Source organism: Podarcis muralis, chromosome 7, assembly GCF_964188315.1.
Source record: "Podarcis muralis chromosome 7, rPodMur119.hap1.1, whole genome shotgun sequence".
Lineage (NCBI taxonomy): Eukaryota > Metazoa > Chordata > Lepidosauria > Squamata > Lacertidae > Podarcis > Podarcis muralis.
The window spans coordinates 38328403-38352487 of NC_135661.1; the positions used below are offsets into that span (position 1 = coordinate 38328403).

The window sequence follows — 24085 nt, forward strand, 5'->3', positions numbered from 1 at the left end:
TTGCTCAATGTTAGTTCCCAAACATTTGCAAACTAATCAACACATTCAGGTTTAAAATAGCAGCATTTCTCTGGTTCTCACCTCCACTTCAACTTTTGTAAACAGCTGGCACAAAGTCAAGACTAATGCCTCCTTGCTGGAAAAGAATTAAAATAAAACAAAGGTTGCAAACCATTTTCAAATCAATCCATTTAAATGTGACATTTAAACAGCTATGTTTTCAAATGGACATCACAAATAAAGCAGATCTGAAAAAATTTAGAAGGCGCTTGTAATGATAATGACAATTAGGCTTTGCAATGAAGTGTTTCACATCCTTGCTAGTACTCCTTGCTACAGAAGAAGAAGAAGAAGAAGAAGAAGAGTTTGGATTTGATATCCCGCTTTATCACTCCCCTTCAGGAGTCTCAAAGCGGCTCACATTCTCCTTTCCCTTCCTCCCCCACAACAAACACTCTGTGAGGTGAGTGGGGCTGAGAGACTTCAGAGAAGTGTGACTGGCCCAAGGTCACCCAGCAGCTGCATGTGGAGGAGCGGAGACGCGAACCCGGTTCCCCAGATTACGAGACTACCGCTCATAACCACTACACCACACTGGCTCCTTGAGATGATAGGCTATTTAATACATTTTAACAATTTATGCAATTTATGCAAGGCCTTTCCAGAGTGGCTGACCATCTAGACGCTGTAAGCAAAACAGCATTATTATGGATGAAGCTGAAAGGAAAGGGGCTTGTTTAAGACCCCAGCCCCCATGGGTTCAAGTTATAGGTAAGGTTCTCACAGTGGCCAACCAGATGCCTGAGGGAAACCTGCAAGCCGGACAGCAGCATCTCTCCCCTGAGATTTCCAGCAACTGGTATTTGGAAGCATAGTGCCTCCAATCATGCAGTCAGAGTGTAGCCACCACAGGTAGTAACCATTGTTAGCCGTATCCAGGCTACAACCCATCAACAGTCCTGCTTGCAACCTCATTGAGTGCTTTTGCCTGTCCTTGAACTTGGATAATGTTTCTGGCTTACTTGGATGGAGGACAGGGAGGGAGGACAGGAAGGGATGAGTGACCGAGGTAATGTTCTTTAGGGAAGTTTTTAATGTTTAATGCTGTATTGTTTTTAATATTCAGTTGGAAGCCGTCCAGAGTGGCTGGGGAAACCCAGCCAGATGGGCGGGGTATAAATAATAAATTATTATTATTATTATTATTATTATTATTATTATTATTATTATTATTATTATTATGTGTTGCTCCACCAACTTTCGCTTCTTGCCTTGCTCACTACCAGCATGTGCCCCACCCCCACCCCAAAGGTTGCTCAGAAGGGAACACAGCCCTTGGGATGAGAATGCTTCCCCACTGCTGCCCCATTAGTATACAATTGCTGCGATATAAACCTTCTGAACCTTCTGAACATGGCACCCATAAAGAGCTGTATATGCACATACAAAGATGCTGCAACTACTATTGTCAACAGCCGCCGGCGATAAGAACGTTTGTCATTAGGGTGGTGACACTTACAAATTGTAGCCCTGCCAAGTCCACGTCACGGTATCCTAGAGGCAAGCAAATAAAATAAATGAATAGTTATAAACAGCTCGTTGGACGAATGGAAAGCAAAGCCCAGCCGAGGCCAGGACGTGGGCGTGATTCGCTAGCAAGTCTTTAGCAGGAAACCTGTGTTTTTCCGGAGGCTGTGGAACACCTGGAGGGCCACAACCTCCCCCCCACCTTATCAGATGGAAGAGAGGAGAAGACACAGGACTCACTCCGACAGCTCCATCAGGCCTCCTCTCCCTCAACAGTCACATGGGGACAGGAATATCACTAGGCTGCCTCAGTGGGAGAGGTGGCCAGCAGGACTCACTCACTCCATCAGCTTTGCCACAAGCCCACCTTCATCAGGCACCTCATTTGCACTGTCCAAAACAACACAACAACCCAAATGCAGGCATCTTTCAAAATTCGCACTCATCTGAATTTTGCGATGCCTGTCAAAGTTTGCAAGAATGCATGTGTTGGAGGGGAAATGTGTGCACTAAAATGTGTTAGTGAAAATGACATTCAAAAAAGGTGTTATGTTAAGAGAAATTGCTGGTGAAATGTGTACATTCATCAAAACCACATTATAAAAGTGTGTTCATGTGGAGAAATTCTTACTATCACTTTGAAGAATTTTCACATGGATTATTATTTTTAGAAAACATAAATTGGTGCAGAAATGTAGAAAACCTACTTCAAGAATGGAAAAATGAGAAACCAAGAGGGCTGGATCTGGCACATCCTCCCATCCCTACTGTGAGCTAACAAACAAGGTACAGAGCGCCAGACCCAAAATTTCCAAACCATAACATATAGTATAAGTGGTGAGACTCTGGCCCAGCGAGGCAAATGCAGCCCCCTGAGTCTCTCCATCTGGCTCCTGCTTTGAACCCTCCTTGAATCTTTCTGTGGGGCTGGAATGTGTCCTTGAACTCTGAAAAATCTGTTCGCCTGCCTGCCTGAACAATAGGGGAGGGGTTCCCATTCGCACCCACTGCTCTGCTCCCTTTTGTCTCTGACCCTGCAGAAGGAACACAGCCCCCAGGCTGAAAATGGTTCCTCAGCCCTGACACGATATGAGGCAAGACCACACAGGCCTGTCATGTTCTCTCACAGGAGCAAATAACTGTCGTTTACTTAGATGTGGCAATGCCAAGAGGTTTAACTTGCAGAAACCACTGGTGGAAAAGCTTAACCAGTTTCCTGCCCTTGGTGACGGCGGTGTCTGTGGTGAGAGGATGGCAGAGTGTGCTCTCAGCTGTATTTCAGGTGGAGTTTTCTTTGTCAGCAGGCAGCATGACAAAATGCATAGAGGGAGCCTATCGTGGGATAGTTTGCACACCCAAATGGTGGTCTGCATGTGTGAATGGGCCATCGCAGACTCAGAACCACAGGCTGAACATTCAGATCACCTCAGGCAAACAATGCTTTTAGGGGCCTTGTCTACACTATACATTTAAAGCAGTATCATACCATCTGCCAAAGAATCATGGGAAGTGCAGTTTGTTAAGGGTGCAGAGAGTTGTTATCCCCCTCACAGAGCTGTAATTTCCAGAGTGGCTTAACAATCACTCTTCACAGGGGACTCTGGGAATTGTAGTTCTGTGAGGGGAAAAGGGGGTCTCCTAATCACACTCAGCACTCTTTACATACACTTTCTGGAGGTTTTTTGGGGGGAAACCACGACTATTAAAAGCAGAACAAAGCAGAACTTTAAACGTACGTATAGTGCAGATGTGGCCATAGTTTGTATCAGGGAAATGGATCATTCTAGAGGGATTGCAACAAGTCAAGACATTTGATTTCTTAAAGGGGTGGGGAATCTTTTTTTCAGTCCAGGGGCCATATTTTCATTCTGGCAACTTTCTGAGGGCCACATGCCAGTAGTGGGTAGGTGGGCCACAAGCAAAGCAAAATGTGTTAATATGCTATTTTCTATTCTCTATCCAGGCTAGCAAGGGGCATTATCAGAGTTCAAGGACTCAATCCAGCCAGGTAGAAACACTCAAGCGGGATGTAAAGCATGGGCAATGAGGGGTGTGGCCTGTGAAGACTTCTTTGGGCCAGATCATGAGTTCAGGGGAGCCACATCTGGCCCCCAGGTCTGAGGTTCCCTACCCAACTTATTCTATCAATAAAATAACTGGGAGGGAACTTACCAATTTATTTGGGTACCGAAGGAGCACTGGTTGAACAGGAACACCAGGAATAAAGGCCCCTGGAAATGGAAACCAGACAAAAAAAATCACCATGGGGAGAAATTACGTGGACTATAGTTTGTGCCTAGAGAACAAATACTCAGGATTAAAAATCAATGGACACCACCAAGAACCATTCAGTTTAACATGTTGAGTTAAGGGCTTTCCATGTTCACTCAGACGCCCAAATCCCAGGAAATCACAGCTGTTAGGGGCCACATTCTTAACAGACTTGTTATTGAGATCCACATGTTGGTGGATCTACTACTGGACCAGTTTACTGATCGAAGGTAGATCACAACTGAAGCGCTATCACCAAAGATATGGTCAAAAATGAATTGGGTCTCCTAAAGTATGTCGTGCTTAAAAGGTACATCCCAGGTTGAAGAATGAAGACCACCAACCCAGGCAAATTTGATAGTATGGGATCCTGTTCTGGGACCAGTTTCACCACTACCTTGGATCTGGGTGGCTGTCAGCAGGAGAGTGGAGGGATTCAATGTTCACTGGAATAGACAGCTGAAGTCTGTGGAACTGAAGCCTGGGCTTTAAAGTAGGAGTCAGGAACTGTTGGTCATCCAGATGTTGCTGAACTCCCAACACCTCTGGCTATTGGGCCAAGTTTACTGGGGCAGATTGGCAACATCTGGGGAACCAAAGGTTCCCCATTCCTATTTAAAGATTGCAATGGGGGGGGGGATGAAATTCATCAGATAAAGCATACATAGCTATACAGTTGCCACCTAAATCCCCTTTCTGTTTTGTTCTAAAGGCCCTGTAACAACAGAGTGCAGATCGGCTCCAACTCCCTAGGCAGAAAAGCACACCAACACTTTTGGTTGTCTGTTGTCTTTTTGAAGTCTATTGTGTTGGTGAGATCTAGGCTCATTTCTGGACTGTACCGCTTCAGACCACAAGGGGGAAGCTCTCCCTATAAAGAAACATTCCTCACATACAGAAGACAGAACGTTGCCTTAAACCAAGTCACATTACATCTATTCCAGAAACGGGCACATTTAGCTTTCTACAAGAACCCCAAAGGATCTACCAATCAGAGCCAGGTGTAAAAGATATGCAGTTGGGATTAATGGGGCACATTTGAGCTCAATAATACATTTTCCCCCCAGTACTAGAACATCGCTACCTTCATCAAAAGTTCACCCCTGGTAAGGAAGCAATTGGACTCATATTCCAAAGCAGACTCTCCTGATTTGATCCAGGCAGATCATGTGTTCACTGCTGCTCCTATTCAGAGTAGACTTGGAATAATTCCATTGATTTCAATAGGTGTACTCTGAGTAGGGCCAGCTAGCAGGTGGTGCTGTGGTCTAAACCACTGAGCCTCTTCAGCTTGCTGATCGGAAGGTCAGCAGCTTGAATCCACACAACGGGGTGAGCTCCTGTTGCTCTGTCCCAGCTTCTCCCAACCTAGCAGTTCAAAAGCACACCGGCGCAAGTAGATAGATACCACTGCAACGGAAAGGTAAATGGTATTTCCATGCACTCTGGCACTCATCAAGGTGTCCTGTGGCACCAGTAGAAGTTTAATCATGCTGGCCACATGACACAGAAAGCTGTCTGTGGACAAATGCCAGCTCCCTCGGCCTGAAAAGAGAGACGAGTGCCTCAACCCCATAGTCGCCTTTGACTGGACTTAACTGTCCAGGGGTCCTTTATCTTTTACCTTTACCTTGCAACCCCAATCTGTAGCCTGGAGGATTGCTTTGCAATGCATTAGAGGGTTATGCACCTCCTCCATTCCTCTGAAAAGGTTCATGCTTTAAATCTGCTTTTCAAATGTTACACACTCCACCACCCACCTCTAGCTTTTCAGCAACAGTGCATCTGAGACAGCCTTCCTCACCTTGTTTAAAAGTGATCAGACATGAACGGTTTGTACATGTACCTTCTGGGAAAATCAATACCTGGGATCAAAAAAAGAGGAGAAGACATGAATATTCCATTAATTTAAACTGTCCCACAAATTCAGCAATTCTTGTTCAAGACTCATTTGCCAATGGTTCCTTCAGACAGCAATGGGGGGCAGGGAGGCACACGTCTTTCTGAACCTTTCTTTCTTAATCTGTGGGCCATAAGATATTGTTGGACTCAAAGTCCCATCATCCTTGATCACTGGCCACAATGGCTGGGGCTGATGGGAGATACCAGATGCTGAGGAGGGCTGTTTGGAACAGTGGCCGGGGAAGACCCTACAATAACAGAACCTGTAATGACACTCCAGGAATGCTGCCCTATTTCTTGCAATACATACGCTCCAAAATCTGATGGAAGAAAAACAGGAACACCTTTATAACACCCCAGTTCTCAAACCATGGATCACTGTCAGAGCTTTCTGCCTCCATAACCTTGATCTAATTCCACCTCTGTTGTTCCATTCCACTTTCCATATGCTATATCTGCCACATATTTTGGAAATGTGTTTGTTTGCTTTGCATTTGGACACCACTTAAGATGCCATAACCAAATGTTGCATGATGGCTCCTGAGATAGCAGAGCAGGTTTTTTCCTATGTCTGGATATCACGGGGAACCATTTTGAATCAAGATGGCTGACTGAACCTTTCAAACCTGCAGTTGTTGTTTTTTAATCACTTTATTTGCTTTGGGGAGGGGGGAACCACCCAATATACATAATCATAAACATGCAAGGAGCATATAGCTAAGAGCATTGATTGAATCTATGTTGTGCTGTAAAATATTTGCGCCTCTTCACTTGCAACCAAAATTATTTTTGTTTATTAGTGTCACCCTACACAGTTGTTCCACAAGAGTCAGCATGTGGATGCCGGTTATGTATTTTTGTGCTACTTGTTTAATAAGGAGATAGCACATCATTTGGAACTTCTTTTCTGTCTTTTTTTGAAATTCTTCCTGTCGTTCACCTTTGGTGTCATTTTTCCCATCGAAGCAATTTTCTGAATTTGCTGGTACCATTCAGACAGCAAGTTGTCTCCTGAAACTTACCAACTTCTACCTATTGTCAAGCATGTCATGGATAGTAACAATTGTAATGAGCCCTTGTTTGTAATGTTTTGACTTTCTTCATCAAATATATCTATATCTATCTATATCTATATCTATATCTATATCTATATCTATATCTATATCTATATCTATATCTATATCTATATCTAGATCTAGATCTAGATCTAGATCTAGATCTAGATCTATATCTATCTATCTATCTATCATCTATCTATCTATCTATCTATCTATCTATCTATCTATCTATCTATCTATAACAATGCCACCCTGGGAACTAAGTCCAGTATCCGATCCATGATAAGTCACACTTCATAATATATATCTATATTTTTTCCTGTATCTTTTCACAAAATCACCACTTATGAAAATAGGCACCTGATTCTCCTTAAGCTCTCCTGCATAGTGGGCTATTAGTACTTGAGTACAGGGAATCAGGTACCATCTATGAATAATTTTGAATGAGTTACCATTCAAACCACAATACTATGGGTGGTTTAACAGGAAATAGGGGGTCTCCTAACTACTCTCAGCACCCTCAATAAACTACAGTTTCCAGGATTCTTTGGAAGAAGCCATTACTGTTTACATTTGCATGAAACTACTTAAAATGTATAATGCAGATGGGGTTAGGTCAGCTGTTTACCTGGACCCCTACAGGGCAACAGGGCTCTCTCATTTATTCTTACAACATCCTCCATTTATCTCAGATGACTGCTTAGAGCTGGCATCATTCATTTCTCAACATTTGTCACGAAGAGCCTGGAGGAGCAATTTGAGCTAAACCATCTTAAAAATCTTACCTGGGGCCATTGCTCCCCTGAAGTTGCTCGACGGGTTATTTCTTTGATAGTGTTCCTCCGAGAATCAGGATCGACACGGGACACCACAACAGGCTGGAGAGCACTGAGGATCCCTGTTTAATAACAAAAAGGAAGGAAGGAAGGAAGGAAGGAAGGAAGGAAGGAAGGAAGGAAGGAAGGAAGGAAGGAAAGAAAGATTCCTATCATTTCCAAGGCACATCCACCCCCCCCCCAAAATCTAAGAATTATTTATTGAGCCTAAGAACCAGTCAAAATTGGTTTATTTATTAAGAACATTTCTAGACTACCTCCCATATCATGTGTGGAGGAGATGGTATAACAATATTAAAATACCTAACCAGAACTTTAGAATACAGAGAGGACCTAAGGACAGCAGCACTCGCCTCACTTGTGATTCCCAGAAACTGGTATTCAGAGGCATACTGCCTCCAACCATAGAGGCAGTGAGCAGCTGTCAAAGATAAGAGCCAATGATAGCCTTATCTTCCATGATATTGCCCAATCCTCTTTTAAAGCCATCCAAGTTGGGAGCAAGTTCCATAGTTTAATTTTGTCCTAAACCTCCAACATTCCAAAGTTGGAGTTCTAGAGTTAAGAGAGGGGGGGGGGGACTGTCCTCTATCCACTTCCTCTATGCCATCTATATTTTTACAAACTTAAATGACGACACCCCTTACTCACATTTTCTTTAAACTAAAAACTCCCAGATGTCACAAGCTTTCCTCACAGAGGAGTTGCTCCATCCCCTTGATCATTTTGGCTGCTCTTTTCTGAACCTTTTCCAACTTTACAGTATCCTTGCTGAGGTGAGGTGAGCAGAACTGTACACAGTACAGTATTCCAAATGTGGTTGCACCATAGATTTGTATACAGTGGTACCTTGGTTTAAGAACAGCTTAGTTTATGAACAACTTGGATTAAGAACGCTGCAAACCCGGAAGTAGGTGTTTTGTTTTGTGAACTTTGCCTTGGAAAGAGAACATGTTCTGCTTCCTGTTGAGTGTGTTCCATTTGTAAATTGAGTCCCCTGCTGCTATGGGAAAGCACGCCTTGGTTTAAGAACTCTTTGGTTTAAGAACGGACTTCCAGAACACATTAAGTTCGTAAACCAAGGTACCACTGTAATTGCATTGTGCTGTCTGAAGTTTTATTTTCAATTTCTTTCCTGGAGATCCCTAGCATGGACTTCACCTATTTCACAGTTGCCACACACTGGCAGGCAGGCCAGATCCTGAGCTCCCACTCGTGCCATTTTAATAGATGGCTGAGGGCTGCCCTCTTGTCAATCAGTTGATGTCACGTGACTTTATGTCAAAGGAAAGAATCTGGAGCGCAGTCTTGAGTTTACCAACGCATGGGTGACAAGCTGGCATGTCAAAACCAATGGCCACGCTGTATGCAGCTGATGGGAGTTGGGAATCCAACAACGTCAGGAGGACCAGAGGATTCTTCATCTCTTTTCAGAATGCTGCATCATTCTGGATTTTGTTCTGTGATCCAAGAACTCTACCATCTCATTCACCTATGTGTGCGCGTGTACGTGCGTGCGTGCAAGACCAGACTTAAACTGGGCGAAACCAGGATCTGGAAGGGTATGACAATAGATTTGGTTGGCATGCATATATATGGTATGACAAGGTAAAAATACACAAAGGTTTTAAAAACCATATTGTTAGGAAAGCACTATACAATGTTTGGATAAGATATAAAGATCTATTGGAAAGTAAAACTCCCAGGTGGTTATCACCAATGGAAGCTAAAGAGACAAAAAAACTTAATATGGAGCCCAAATGGCCAAAATATTGTGAAATTTTAGAGCAAGATGGTGAAAGGGTCAAATTACAGAGTTACGACAAATTAAAGTCTAAAGTACGAGATTGGTTGCACTACCTTCAGATAAACGAGGTATTCAAACAGGACAGGAAAATAGGTTTTCAGATGGAGAGGTCGAAATTGGAAACAGAATTGTTAGAACCCAATACTAAGAACTTGTCAAGAATGCATAATTTGCTGCTGAAATGGAATACACAAGATGAAACAGTAAAATCAGCTATGATTAAATGGGCACAAGACATAGGCCATGACATTATGTTTGATGACTGGGAAAGGTTATGGAATACTGGTGTTAGATTTACGGCTTGTAATGCTTTGAGAGAAAACATAATGAAAATGATCTATAGGTGGTATATGACCCCAGTCAAACTTGCAAAAATTTACCATTTGCCCAATAATAAATGTTGGAAATGTAATGAAACTGAAGGTACTTTCTATCACCTTTGGTGGACCTGCCCGAGGATTAAAGTCTACTGGGAAATGATCTATAATGAAATTAAAAAGGTCCTTAAATGGACATTTTCTAAAAAACCAGAGGCTTTTCTCCTGGGCATGGTGGGCCAATTGGTGCCAAGGAAGGACAGAACTTTCTTTATGTATGCTACCACAGCAGCAAGAATTCTTTTGGCAAAGTATTGGAAGACGCAGCAGCTACCCACTCTGGAAGAATGGCAAGCGAAGGTGATCGACTACATGGGAATGGCAGAGATGACCGGCAGAATCCGTGACCAGGGGAGTGAGACAGTGGAAGAAGATTGGAAGAAATTTAAAATATACCTTAAAAATTGTTGTAATATTGAGGAGTGCTGAGATGCTATGGTGTTAAGAAACAGAGTTGCAGCTGTATATCATAAATTTAAGGGAATTATAATGAAGATGAGCTAATTAATTGAATGGAGGGTTGCTGTCAAAAAGGAAAAATAAGGATGCAGAAAAAGGGAGGTATGGGGAAGTCCGGGAAATAAGGTGAAGGAAAATGAGTTTATGAAATTATACATGTTTATTTGTGTGTATGTTTTGTTTTGTTTTGTTGTTTGTTTTTATTACATGTTTGGAAAATTAATAAAAATTATTTAAAAAAAATAAAAATAAAAAAATACAGGCAATGCCCATAAACATGAAAAAATAAAAAAATAAAAAATAAACTGGGCGAAACCAGCCTACATTCCCTCAAGCCTCATTACAACACTTACTCCCAAGAATGGGCACAGAGAGATTCTCTTGCCTAGACACCATCGACGGCAAGCCTGCCAGAACACAGACGATCCCGTCGAAGAAGCTCGAGTGCGGTGCTGCAGTAAGGATCGGTGCCTCCTCAGGACTAGCTACTTCCCCCTTCACTTTGACTCGGAAGCCCATCACAAAAAATAAGGCACGGCCTAAGAGCGTGAGGCTGGCATAGCATACTCTCCTAAGGGAAAACAGAAAAGAAAACTGGGGACCTCATTACTTCACTCATCACCAAGATCACTACCCCTAACCCTGGAGAGAAACTAGAGCACCAGACAGAGAAGCTCGGAGGGCCGCAATTGGCTTCCCGGGTCTGCAGCTCCCAACACATGCTTTGTGTTGTTATGTACACTGAGAGCACCATATAAACAAATATATATGACATTTTTTAAATTCATAAAAGTTTAGCCTGCGTTAAGAACATTAGAATAGGTTGCTGGATCAGGCCAATGGCCCATCTAAACCAGCATCCTGTTCTCACAGTGGCCAACTAGATGCCTCATTTGGGAAACCCACAAGCAGGACTTGAGCACAAGAGCACTCTGCTCTCCTGTGGTTTCCAGCTAATAGTATTCAGAAGCATTTACTCCAGAGGCAGAGCAGAGCCGTCATGGCTAGTCATCACTGATAGCCTTGTCATCCATGAATTTGTCTACCCCTCTTTGAAAGCCACTGAAGTTGGTGGCCATCATTGCTTCCTGTGGGAATGGGCTCCAAAGCTTAACTGTTCACTGTGTGAACAGTCCTTTATTTTATCTGTCCCAAATCTTTCAACATACATAACATTGTTGCAACCCCCTCTCAGGTACATCAGTGTTATTATTATTTTATTATGAGGACAATTACATTGGTGACTATTACCACCATCATTCACCTTACATAGACGTAGGCAGCAATCCCATACACAAAATTGGATGAAAAACTGGTAATATTCAGAAATGCACATGCCCCACAAAAACGGCTGCACACTTTCAAAAACAAATAAAACATATTAAAACCCCCATCAAAAGAGGCACACCAAAAAGCCTTTCTTGTTATTTTTAACTGGGAAGGACACAGGACCTCGTTGTGTGCCAAGGGACAGATCTGATGGTGCCATAGGAATATGCTACAAAGTTAAGGTTCTTGCAAATCCCAGTGCTCCAAAAAGACAAGGACATTCTAAGCGATGGTTCTCCCACATTACAGAGGCAGTAAAAATACTGGGCTGCCTTGCAAAATGTGCTGGCCTACACAACGCGATCCTCAGTTCAATGTAAGTTACTTCCCTAGGCAATGTTTTTTAGGACTGCAACCTTGGGTGCCATGTAACCACTCTTATTTCCTGGAAGTCCATGGAGAGATGCTGTACCCAAGATTGTGGAGGTTGTTTCATTCCAGGATGAGGACAAAGAGGTCCTTGCGAATAATGTGCAAAGCAGTTACAAGGGCAAGTCCTGCTGTATTCAGCAAGCCTTCCCTATTAAGAGGTCCTCAACAGCCATGTTACCTTTGCCATCCCAGAAGTGGCTTAGTCCCCTTCTCAGGGGTGCAGGAAGTTGCCAGGACTGCAAACGGCCAAGCCACCAGCAAAATGAAGAACATGCATAGGACACGGAGAGGAACCAGAATCAGCCCGAACAAGAAAGCCTGGAAAATAAAGAGACAGAGTTAACCAGTCAGCTAGGCCACAAGTGATGTTTCAGTTCACTTGTTTGTTTCCAAAGGACACATGCAAGAGGTACAGCGGTGATCGCATCTACCAACTCAGTAACAAACCACTGATAACCTAGCTGAGCTAGAATGGTATCATGGCTTAAGCCACCAGACTACAACCTGGGAGATCAGGATTTAAATCCCCAATCAGCCATGAAGCTCACTGGATGATCCTGGGCCATTCACATTATTTGTCTCAACCTGACTTGAATGAGGCCCACATCCCTTGAAATGGGCCTGATTTCTCACAGGTGGCCTTGTTTCATCATGTATTTTAATTATGCATGCCTATTCCCCCCCCCCCCCGTAATTGGGTTTATACCTGTAAATGGCTTAGAAGATTCTTTGGCAACTAAGAAGTATATAAATCAATAACACAATAATCTCAAAATGCTGTGGTTTCCAATAGAGGCTGCCTAGTCATCAAAGGCCAAGTAACCCAGTAGCATACAGACATACAGGGAATGTAGTGGGCAAAAGTCCCAAGCAATTGAGTCCTAGTTTATTTAGGCATTGCAGAAGATTGATGGGACAGTTCAATGGTAGGGCATGTGGTTTTCATGCAGAAGGTCCCAGGTTCAATCCCTGGCATCTCCAAGTCGGACTGGGAAAGACTTCTGTCTGAAATCCTGGACAGCTGCTGCCAGCCAGTGTTGGCAGTACTGAGCTAGATGCTCTGCCTGGGTTGCTATAAGGCTCCCTACACCCTTAGAATTCTCAGTTAGTCTTTTGGTCACGTCCCAGGCAGAGATGTCTCTGGAAATAACTTGCTGGTTACCTAATAATTGACCATTTGCCAAAATACACAGAAAGCAACTTCCTGATTAGCATTATTTGACTAAGTATTGGCTCTAACATGGAACGGGATTGTTGTTTTTTCCTTTTGGGTTTAAAGAAAGTGATAACTCAAAGCAAATTTAATGTAAATATTTGAAGACAAACTGACAAAGCATTATGCATTGTTGTATACTTGGATTTCTGGTCCCAGATGTCACACACAAACTGAAGTACAGTGGTACCTTGGGTTATATACGCTTCAGGTTACAGACTCCGCTAACCCAGAAATAGTACCTCGGGTTAAGAACTTTGCTTCAGGATGAGAACAGAAATTGTGCTCCGGCGGCGCGACAGCAGAGGGAGGCCCCATTAGCTAAAGTGGTGCTTCAGGTTAAGAACAGTTTCAGGTTAAGAACAGACCTCCAGAACAAATTAAGTTCTTAACCCAAGGGACCACTGTAGGGTTCAAGAGCACTGACATATGTAAACTGATGTGAAACACCCCTCCCCAAAAGGAGGTTCTGTGATGCACAGGTGTTTCATTGGCAGACTGATTCATGGTGCATGAGGCTGGACAGCTCAGTCCAGCAGAGCATGAGACTCTTAATCCCAGGGTCATGCGTTTGAGCTCCACATTGGGTGAAAGACCCCAGTGGATCCTTCCAACTCTATGATTCTGTTTCTCCTTGCATTTTGATCTCACCTTTGCTCCAAGGAGCTCAAAGCGGTGTACATCATTATCCTATCCCCAACTCCATTTGATCCTCATAACCACCCTGTTAGGTTGAAAGGTGATGACTGCTTCATGGGTCACATAGGGATTTAACCCTGGTCTCCAAGATTCTAGCCCGGCACTCTAACCACTGCACCACCACCACTGCACGCTTCCACACAAACATTTGTACACGGGTAGAGCTGGTTTGTACCTGTGCTCAGCGTAACATCTGAACAAGCCTCAAGTCATAACCCTTGCCAAACTTCCTATTTCTAACGAGCCAATTTCCCTCTCTCATATTTCGCAGCAACTAGGTCTGCAAGGACAAAGGCAGAATAGGATCAGTTAGAAGCCCAGCAGATCACAATACACCAAAGTTACTTAACTAACTCAGGAACACAGAAAGCAACCTCACACTGAATGAGAAACTTGAAAGACAGAAGCAAATTTTCCTCCAAATTAAAACGAGTGCAAAGGGGCAAGTCTGCACAGGGGCAAGACAGGTAAAAGCATTTTCTTTATGCCAAATAAGATAATGGGCCAATTAGTATCCCTGACAAGTGTAACAATTATTATTATTATTATTAACTTGCGGCTAAACCAGTAGCATTTCGCCTTCAAAGACTGTGTGTCTCGTCATCTGATGTTTATAGGAGGAAGAGCAGAACGAAGTTCTGAGGAAGTTGTGAAATTCTCTTCCTGTGAGGTATTCAATACAAGTTTACAGATTCACAGAGAAGCTTTGGATATTTGGTGCAAAAGGCTGGGGCTGATGATCTAATGGATGAAGCCAAAAGAAGGGCGTGGCTGGGGCTGATGATCTAATGGATGAAGCCAAAAGAAGGGCGAGGTCAGCTTACAGAAAAATAGTCACCATTTCCTATCAGTACAAAACATTTTTAGCGTCTTCTCATGAAGGTCAAGAAAGGTTAGCCATGCAGTTTTGGAACACCAGGTTCATTTCCTGTTTTCGAGTTATTTCATCAGTGTTCTTTGAGGAGGTATGGGTGGCCCATGCCGACCTCCACTGTCAGAGGCAGCAATGCTTCTGAACACCAGGTGCTGGAAACCGCAGGAGGGGAGAGGGCTCTTGTGCTCTGCTCCGTTCTTGAGGGCTTCCCAGAGGCATCTGGGTGGCCACTGTGAGAACAGGATGCTGGCCTAGATGAGCCACTGGCCTGACCCAGCAGACCTCTTCTTATGTTAAAAAACAATGGCATCCTAAGGTTGTGTCTGATGTAAAAAATGTCATGTACATCAGGGGTGGAGAACCTGTGGCCCACCAGATTGTGATGGGCTCCAAACCCCCTCAGCCCCAGCCAGCATGGTCAGGGATGGTGGGATCTGGGAGTCCCCCAGCACTTAGAAGGCCACAGATTCCCTCCCCCAATTCCTTGATGTGAATTCACACCCTGGGTGTGCATGATGATGCTTGGGCCTCCCTGACTGAGGAGGAGAATCAGCATTCTCTGGCTGCATTCACACAGCAGCTCACTCTGTCTTCCCCACTTTGCCCTAACTGTTAATTTCCACATTATATTTGAGCTTTCACACAAAGTAAAAGCCACTTTCAGAAATATAGTGGAATATAGAGCAGGTTTAGCCCTCATTTCCATGTTATTTGCAAATGGATTTATTCTGGAAGCCGGTAACACTGAAATGAATGCTGAAAGTGTGCTATATTCCACTATATTTCCTGAAGTGGCTTTTATGTAGTATGAAAGCTGAACTATCATGTGGAAGTTAACAGTCAGGGGGACATCAGGAATACAGAATAAACTGCAATGCAACCTCAGATTACCTCCATGACAAAACAGACGACTGAAATTGTGGAATCCACAAGACCTCCATTCTGTAAAATGGGACTTTAAAACATGCACACATGAGATTCAATGCCCAAAATAAGAATAGCAACCTAGGAAGAGCCCTGCTGGGTCAAGCCAGAAGCCCATCAAAACCAGCACCCTGTTCTCACAGTGCCAACCAGATGCCACTGGAAAGCGTGCGCCCAAGTGCAACAGCCTTCTCCACACTTGTGATTCCCAGCAAACGGGTGGCACAGAACAAGCCACAGGTGTGAAGCCACAAATGCGGATCACTTCTACCATTCATCACACTCAAGCTTGGAGAAATGGCATATTCAGGCCCTTATCAATTCTAGCAGAATGTGAGCTGTATTTATTAATGAAGCTGCCCAGGCCCAAAGAGTCTGCCAATTTCAACACACTACAGAGAAGGACTTGACTGTCTTCATGGAGAAGATTTATATATCCCTGTAAAAAGGACCCATGCATGAAGAAGCCTTTCCTCACATGGAGTGGCCTCTCTTCAGACCCCTGAAGGCAACTTTGCTGAAATCTGCTGAAAAATGGAGCAAGAAGCTATTGGCTTCCTTTTGCTGTTAAAAAAAATTAAACAAATCAAAAATTATGTTTTCGGTCTCTCAAGCAGTTTTTTCTTTTTCTTTTTAAAAGGCTCTAGCAAACATTTTTACAGAGCTTTTAAAGGAATTGCTTTCCTCTAAATATGGTACTGAAAATGAAGAGAATTACAGTCCTTGCAGGCTTTTGGAGCAACAAGTAATGCAAAAATGTCTTAGAGCATTAATGAACGTTTACTTCTTCAGAATGTCAGGTTATACCTGCTCTTTGAGGAAACATGCTGGTCCTGCAGCCATATGAAAAACCTGTGATCTTTGGCGGTAAATAGGTAAATAACATTTTACCTTGAAACAGTATCAGGGAGTATGACCTCTGTAACCAACAGCTATCACCAGCTGCAGCAACAATGGCTCCATTTCCATACACAGAGCAGGGGGAAGAACAACCTTCCCTGTGTATAGGAAAAACTTAGCATTCTGCATTGAAGAGGTGGGGAACCTTTTTCAATCCATGAAGCATTCTGGGGGCTGAAGACCAGTGGTGGGCGGGACCAGAGGCAACAGTGGGTGGAACAATTGACACTTTTAAAATATTTGTACAAGAGGCTCTGTTCTAGCCACAGGAAAGTCAGAGGTCTACACCTTTCCATCTTCCATCCTGGCAGGGAATAGGCAATATCACCATTCAAGGACACATCCTAGCCAGCCAAAAACTCTCAATGAGGGGGCACAGCAGGCTGGTGAGGGGTGTGCCTTGGGCAAAGTCCCAAGGTCCACCTCTGATATATTAGGAGAGTACTCAAAATATAAACACCCTCAATCTGCATTTTGGAAGTGGTTTGGTCCTGAAGGGACTGTCCCACATGCCTTCTTGAACATTCAAATCTGCTGAATGTTCACAATGCCACCTGCTGCTGCACTCAATTCATTTGCCCTGAGAACATCCCTTCTGCAGGTCATGGTGAAAAAGTAGATGATCTGCGGGGTGGAAGCAGGGCAGAGAACAGGCTCTGGTCTGGTTTGATAGCCTGGGTTTGAAAATGTGCAGTCTCCCTCTTTGCCACCAAGGCAGATATGCTCTGGGTACTTCCCCATAGCAGCTTATTGTGGAGTCTCAATGTCACATCATCCTTACCAAACTGTCACCCCATATTATGTTTCCATTTAATCTGGATAGATTAAAAAACACACCAAAACCCTGCAGAAACAGTAAATCTGGATTAAACTGGTTAAAAATACATTGAAATCACTTAAACGCATTAAGAGCATCTAAAAAAAACAACAGTCAGATGCCCTGGAAGATAGCAATTTCAGGAAGCAGGAAAGAAGTATCTCCCAGTCATCAGATACTGGGCATGTGGAAGGGCCTCCAAGGTGCCTGGAAGGGAAGTGGTTTATCTTAGCTTTGAAATTACAAGATAGAAGAGAAGCACTACACTTCTCAACGAAACAGAAGGTGGGTCCGGAGGGGAGAAGTTTCACAGGGCTGGCTGGGAGGGAGTCAGCCCTCTTTTCCGGCCGCATAAAGGAAACACACAAAGTTTCATAAGCTTCCTCTTTGCTCGTCTAGTTCTGTTCGCTGGGTTTGCATGCCCTGTGCCCCCACTACTCAGTTTAGACTGCAACGCAACACATACATAGGATCATAAAATTGTAGAGCTGGAAGGAACACGATGGGGCATCCATTCCAACTGCCAGCAATGCAGGAATCACAGCTAAAGAATGCCTGACAGGTGAAGTCCCACTGAAGTCAGTGGCACTTACTTCCGTGTAGACCTGTAAAGCACTGATCTGCTCAGACATGCTGCAGAAAACATTCCATGGGCATGATTTAGGTGCTCTGGATCAACCTGTCATCTTCCTAGGATTAAAATGACCTCAGAAAATGTTGGCAGGGTGCCTTTCTTCAGGGTGTAGTTCAGAGGTCCACGGCAAACTAGCAACATGGGAACAACCTTAGAAAGCCACTAAGGCAGAGGTGGAGACTTTGTGACACTGTGTGTGTGTGTGTGTGTGTGTGTGTGTGTGTGTCCCATAATTTTAGGCAGGGTTATTCCCTACCCCACTTAAAGAATTTGGCAAAAGAACACAGGACTTCCTGTATGCAGAGTTTGTGGTCATCCACTATGCTACAATGATAAAAACAACACAGGTTATATCCAGATGGCCTTCTTGTTGAGCGTTCCACACAATTTGCTTGTGCAAAGTTTGCAGTAAGGTTACACGTGACATCAGATGTTAAAAAGATAAGAAGAGCCTGCTGGATGAGGCCAATGGCCCATTTAGTCCAGCATCCAGTTTTAACAGTGGCCAGCCAGATGCCTGTGGGCAGGGCTTTTTTCCCTTCTGGAACTGAGTCCCTGCACCTCTTTGTTGTGTTGTGGAGCCAGAGTACAGCCATCATGGCCAGAGCCAGTGTGGATTAGTGGTTAAGAGCAGTAGACTCATAATCTGGTGAACCGGGTTTGATTCCCGGCTCCTCCACATGCAGCTGCTGGGTGACCTTGGGCTAGTCACACTTCTCTGAAGTCTCTCAGCCCCACTCACCTCACAGTGTGTTTGTTGTGGGGGAGGAAGGGAAAGAAGATTGTGAGCCGCTTTGAGACTCCTTAGGGTAGTGATAAAGCGGGATATCAAATCCAAACTCTTCTTCTTCTTCTTTCCTCCATGAATCTGTCTAATCTTTTAAAGCCATCTAGGTTGGTGGCCATTACTGCCCTCTGTGGGAGCAAGTTCCTGCATGAAAATATCCTTTCTTTTACCTGCCCTGAATCTTCCAATATAAGTAGTGTCTACTGGCTGACGCCAACAAGTGGTAGAACATAGTCTCGTCCTTTCAACAAATCTGAATGAATGTTCCATCTTTATGAAGCATTCATTCTGATTACAAGCGCTTGTCTACACCAGAGTTTAATGTGTGCTTGCAGCTATCTGTGGTAAATGTCACTTCAGTGGCACTTTTCTTGTGGTTAACATTTCACAAAAAAACTTCTTTTTCTTCTTCCTCTAAAAGAAAATTACAGTACGGAAATCCTGGAAACTTTTACGGGGTGGGGGCGTGGGGAGAGAATTTTGCTGAGAAGTGAGAAAGCAGAAGTTTGAACCAGACACTGACAACTCTAGGCTTGAAACAGAAGTCAGGAAAGTATCAGAATGTCTGCATAAAGCAAAAATCTTATATTTATGATCAAAGCCCACCACAATGCAGGATTCAACATACCACTTTATTAAGAATGTTGAACAAAGCAACTGCTAATCTGAAGTCTGTGCAAGGGGAGAGGGGGGCATCAAGTTGCCAGGATTGCTAGTTTGTACAGTGGTACCTTGGGTTAAGAACTTAATACGTTCTGGAGGTCCATTCTTAACCTGAAACTGTTCTTAACCTGAAGACCACTTTAGCTAATGGGGCCTCCTGTTGCCACCGCACCGCCAGAGCACAATTTCTGTTCTCATACTGAAGCAAAGTTCTTAACCTGAGGTACTATTTCTGGGTAAGCGGAGTCTGTAACCTGAAGCGTCTGTAACCTGAAGCATCTGTAACCTGAAGCGTCTGTAACCTGAGGTACCACTGTACCACTGTGTGGGTGGGTGTGTATCCCTCACATCTAATCTAATACTCTGTATTGGAATACAACCATTTGCAGAGGTTGGAGTTTGAAGTATATCTGGAATTCCAGAAACACCTTAAGGTGAGATGAGATGAAGATTCCATGTCTAAATCTGATCCCATTAGCTATAAAGTTAAGTTCACCAGAAGCTGTCTCCTACCAGGTCAGACAATTTGTTCATCTGCCCCAGAACCTACTTCATGGGTGGGGAATCTACATATGTTCAGCTGGAAGGCCATAATCCCTGAGTTTGGGGAGTTTGCATGACAGTAGTGGGTGTGGCCAGAGGCAAAAGTGGATAGAGAAACAGCTGCAACCCTTACCTTTGGACAACCAGCAATATATTCCGGTCATACTGAGCTATGCTGTTCCCAATACATTTTTTTTTGGGGGGGGGGAGAAAACAGGACAGTGCCCACTGATAAGATTTATGGGCAATCTGCCTTAGATCAGCAGAACTTTCCAAATGTTTAAAAATAGTAACAACAAAATAGTTTTCCCACTTCTAAATTAGGCCACAGGAATGCAGAAAGCAAACCAGCTATGAACTTATTTTGTGTTTAAAGGGCTGCAAGCTCAATTCACATTCTTGCATTGAAAACAAAATTTTGGAGCTCAGAACACGCTCAAAGGCTCATTCTTTAATTCTAACAGTATGCTTTCTGTTGGTACTTCTTAGGTTTCTTTCTTTTCTTTTCTTTTAGGAGATCCAACAGGCTTGCCCCCATCAAAGCATGGACTCAGTTTCTCATCTTTAAAATGGAAAGAATATTGGCTTACCTAACAGCAGCAGTATGAAAGCAAAAGGAAGCAAATTAATTTATTGCACATAGAAAATAAGAATGGCAACAACTTCCTGCCACGCCTGTGTGGACATAGGAACCTGCCTTAGATCAAGTCATGACATAACCAGTCCTCTATAATCAGGCCTTTGGCTGTTTAAACTATCTCTGGCCTTTTGAATTTGTTGGTGGGGGTTGTTTTCAGTTCTTGGTTATTAATTTTGTGCTCTCATTTTGAATTTTTATGTTGTATACCGCCCTGTGATCTTCGGATGAAGGACAGTACATACATTCAATTGATAAATAAACAAAACAAAACATACATTGGTCTATCAAGCTCATTCTTGTTTACACTGAGTGACAGAGGCTCTTCAGGGCTTCAGGCAGGAGTCTCTCCCACTCCAGGCATTGGGGACTTAACTCGGGTCTTTCTGCCTGCAAAGCAGATGCTCTACCAATGAACTATGACCCTTGCCCTTAAATAGAAGGAACATAGAAAGCTGCCTTCTATTGCATTCTTCCATCTAGCTCAGTACTGTCTACACGGACTGGCAGCATCTCTCTAGGTTTTCAGGTAGGGGACCTGTCCAGCCCCTACCTGGAGATGCCAGGAATTGAACTGGATACTTTCTTTGTGCAAAATGGATTATCTATAGCACTTCCCCTATAAATAAATAAATATAGCCAGTTATAATCTAACCACAGCATCCAAGCAAAACAGGATGCTCAATAAGCATCCCATCTGGAGAAGCCCATCATGTATAAGGAGGGGCCACAGAAGCAGAGCACAGGCTTCGCAGCCAGAAGGGTCCAATGCTGACATTTCCAGCTTGGCTAAAGGGTCTCCACTGAGGACCCCAGATATTGTCCACCAATCAAAGTCCCAAACACACTGACTCCAGTCAAGTTCACATATTCATATCTCTGACCCAGAAAATAGATTTTGTTGGTTTAAGCACACGTGGAGTTCAACTATTAAAAGACACTAGAACCATAAAAGGGGGCAATGCTAACTAGAAGATTTGTATAAACTATCCCCACTCATGTATTTTATTTGCCTCGCTTATAAATGATGCCTTATACCCATTTCACGGATAAATCAGCTGAGGCCCTGGCTGAGATCAGGTCAAACTCTCTCCACCCCCCCAAAAAACAAAGAACCCTCACATGATCCATACAAAAAATGAGAGAGAAAGGATGCAAACGGTTTGCATCCAGCTGCCAACTGAAGGATGAAGCTGCCGCTTTCGCTTGCAGGAAGTTGACCCGGGAGCGCCAGGCAGGTGGGGCTCTGAGGAATTCTAACAGAACGCATTCTTCGCCTGCTTATGTAATAAGGAGGACAGACTCTTTTCAGCCAGAACCGCCGCCGCCCCCTTCTCTGTCGGAGGACACCAAACGGAGACCCAGAAATAACTGCAACAGATTTCATTTCTGAAATCTTCAGCATGGCTTTTTGCTTTAAAAACGCCTGTCAATGTTTGCAAAGCGCAGCGTCGTGCGCGCGCTTTGTTATTATTATCATCATAATTGAAGAGGCATTTGCAAAGGGCCCCTTTAACCCCCTCCCTAGCGAGCTCGCAGGCTGCCCCCGTGCCGTTCACCCCGGCTGCCCCCGGCCATCCTCCTTCCCCACCCCCGGGGTCTGTTTACAGCGGCTGTCAATCCCCTGTACCCGGGATTTATCCTTTGCATCCAGGCGCGTCTCTTGCACGAAGGGGTTGATCACCAGCGGCGAGGCGAGCGACTGCTGCCTGGGCAAGGTGAAGACCGCCCTCGGTTGCAGCGCTGGCTCCGACATGCCTCCGCCTCCCAGCGCCGCCACGGCCGCTTCTGTGCACAGAGTCATCGCGGCCAGGCGAAAGGAGAACCGGGAGATGCTGCGAGAGGCGCTCGCTCCTCCTTGTCTCCAGGGCGCCTGCGCACAATCCATCAACCTGGGAGCGGGGAGGGGGGATTTGCCAACGTTTCCACCTGTCCCTGCTCCTCTGCCTTTTAACAGCAGCTTTCTCGGCGGACTCCAGCAGGCGATGGCTATTTTAGGGCGGTTAGCTGTGCTGGAAGACCCGTATTAGGACTGTGAATTGCGGTTGTTTGGGACAGTTGCCAACTTATTGACCGGAACCTGTTCCTCTGCCTTTTAAGAGTAGCTTCCTCTGCGGATTTTAGCAGGTGATAATTTCCAAAGTGTAGGTACTGCCACGCTGAAAGATCAGTTTCTGACAAATGCAGAATAGGTTTTATGTGGCACCTGCAACAGCTGCCAGTTCTGCAGATCAGAGCGGTCCAGGGAGCTTTTATGGAGTAAAGCAATCTCGCGCGTAAACTGAAGGATGACTGTGTTTCAGTTCTCATTTTTGAAAAGTGTAACTTAGGTAACTCTGCCTTTAAATGCAAAGTGAATCAAATTTCTCCCCCACCCCTGGCTGGGGCTGATGGGCATTGTAATCCAATACATCTTTAGGGCACCAGGATGGCAAAGTCTCTTATATACATATACAGATGTCATTTGTTGTAATCGTGGTGGTGAAGGAAAGTATTTCCCTTTTTGGCCAAACCCATCCCTGGGTCATGGGACCCCTTTTCATTACCTCTTCATACAATGTTAGAATTGAGCTGTCAACCACAACCCCCAGATCTCTTTCCTGAGGAGTTACTCATAGCAGGTTCTGCCCCCATATATGGGTTTATGTGACAAACAAAAGAGCTGTGCCATTCTCCCCTCCCCCCACATATGAGAAGCCAAGAGCAAAATAAAACAGGAAGAATGAAAAGGAAACACAAAGCTTTAGAAAGAGGAAATATTTAAGCAGGTTATTTCCCGTTCACCTGCTTTTTTTAAAAAGGGAAGCCTTTTTTAAACTCTCTCTCACACACAAATAAATAAATAAATAAATAAAATAAAGCTTAATCATATGAAAACATCCACTTAGCAACGGCCATCAGGAACGGCTTAGCTTGGGAAGTGTATTGGTAATAAATCTTTTCTGAAGAAGTGGCAGTTGTATTACACCTCTTGGACTGGCCACATAACTCAGGAAGACGTCTTTGCATAAATCACGTAAAAGCATCCCGGATCGGGCCAAGGGCCCATCAAGTCCTTCATCTTGTTCTCACAGTGGCCAGTCAGATGCCCTAAAGGTAAGCCCACAAGCAGGATTTGAGCACAAGAACACTCTCCCCTCCTCTGGTTTCCAGCAAGTTTTCCAGAAGGTTTTTCAGCTAGGGCAAGAGACTAGACTTCGGACCTCTGCTCCTGTAGTGAACTGTGTGGAATATATCCTATAATAGGCTATCTGTAACTGGGCAGATTGCTGCTGTTGTGAAATAAACAATATAGCAATTGTGTCTTTCCAACCCATGAACATAAGTTTCCAGAAAGTAGTGTAGTGGTTACAGTAAGATTGAGAACAGCAGACCCAGGGGCTGAAGGAGACCTCTCCATCTGGAAATCACATCAACGAACATCATTGGACAATGTCACTACTCTCCCAACCTTTC

At 44.1% G+C, this 24085-nt stretch overlaps 1 protein-coding gene across 1 annotated transcript in view; it reads right to left on the minus strand.

Annotated features, from left to right (window-relative positions):
* The window catches only part of LPCAT2 (lysophosphatidylcholine acyltransferase 2), a 37577-nt gene extending 15123 nt beyond the window's left edge, over window positions 1–22454 (minus strand). The window contains exons 1-8 of the mRNA XM_028740123.2: window positions 22260–22454; window positions 12117–12256; window positions 10591–10808; window positions 7544–7656; window positions 5603–5663; window positions 3700–3758; window positions 1520–1554; window positions 82–136 (exon numbers count right to left, since the gene is read on the minus strand). Of these exons, the coding sequence (XP_028595956.2) occupies window positions 82–136; window positions 1520–1554; window positions 3700–3758; window positions 5603–5663; window positions 7544–7656; window positions 10591–10808; window positions 12117–12256; window positions 22260–22433 (855 nt within the window). The 5' untranslated portion in view covers window positions 22434–22454. The remainder of the gene's footprint in view (window positions 1–81; window positions 137–1519; window positions 1555–3699; window positions 3759–5602; window positions 5664–7543; window positions 7657–10590; window positions 10809–12116; window positions 12257–22259) is intronic.
* Between the last annotated feature and the right edge of the window lie 1631 nt (window positions 22455–24085).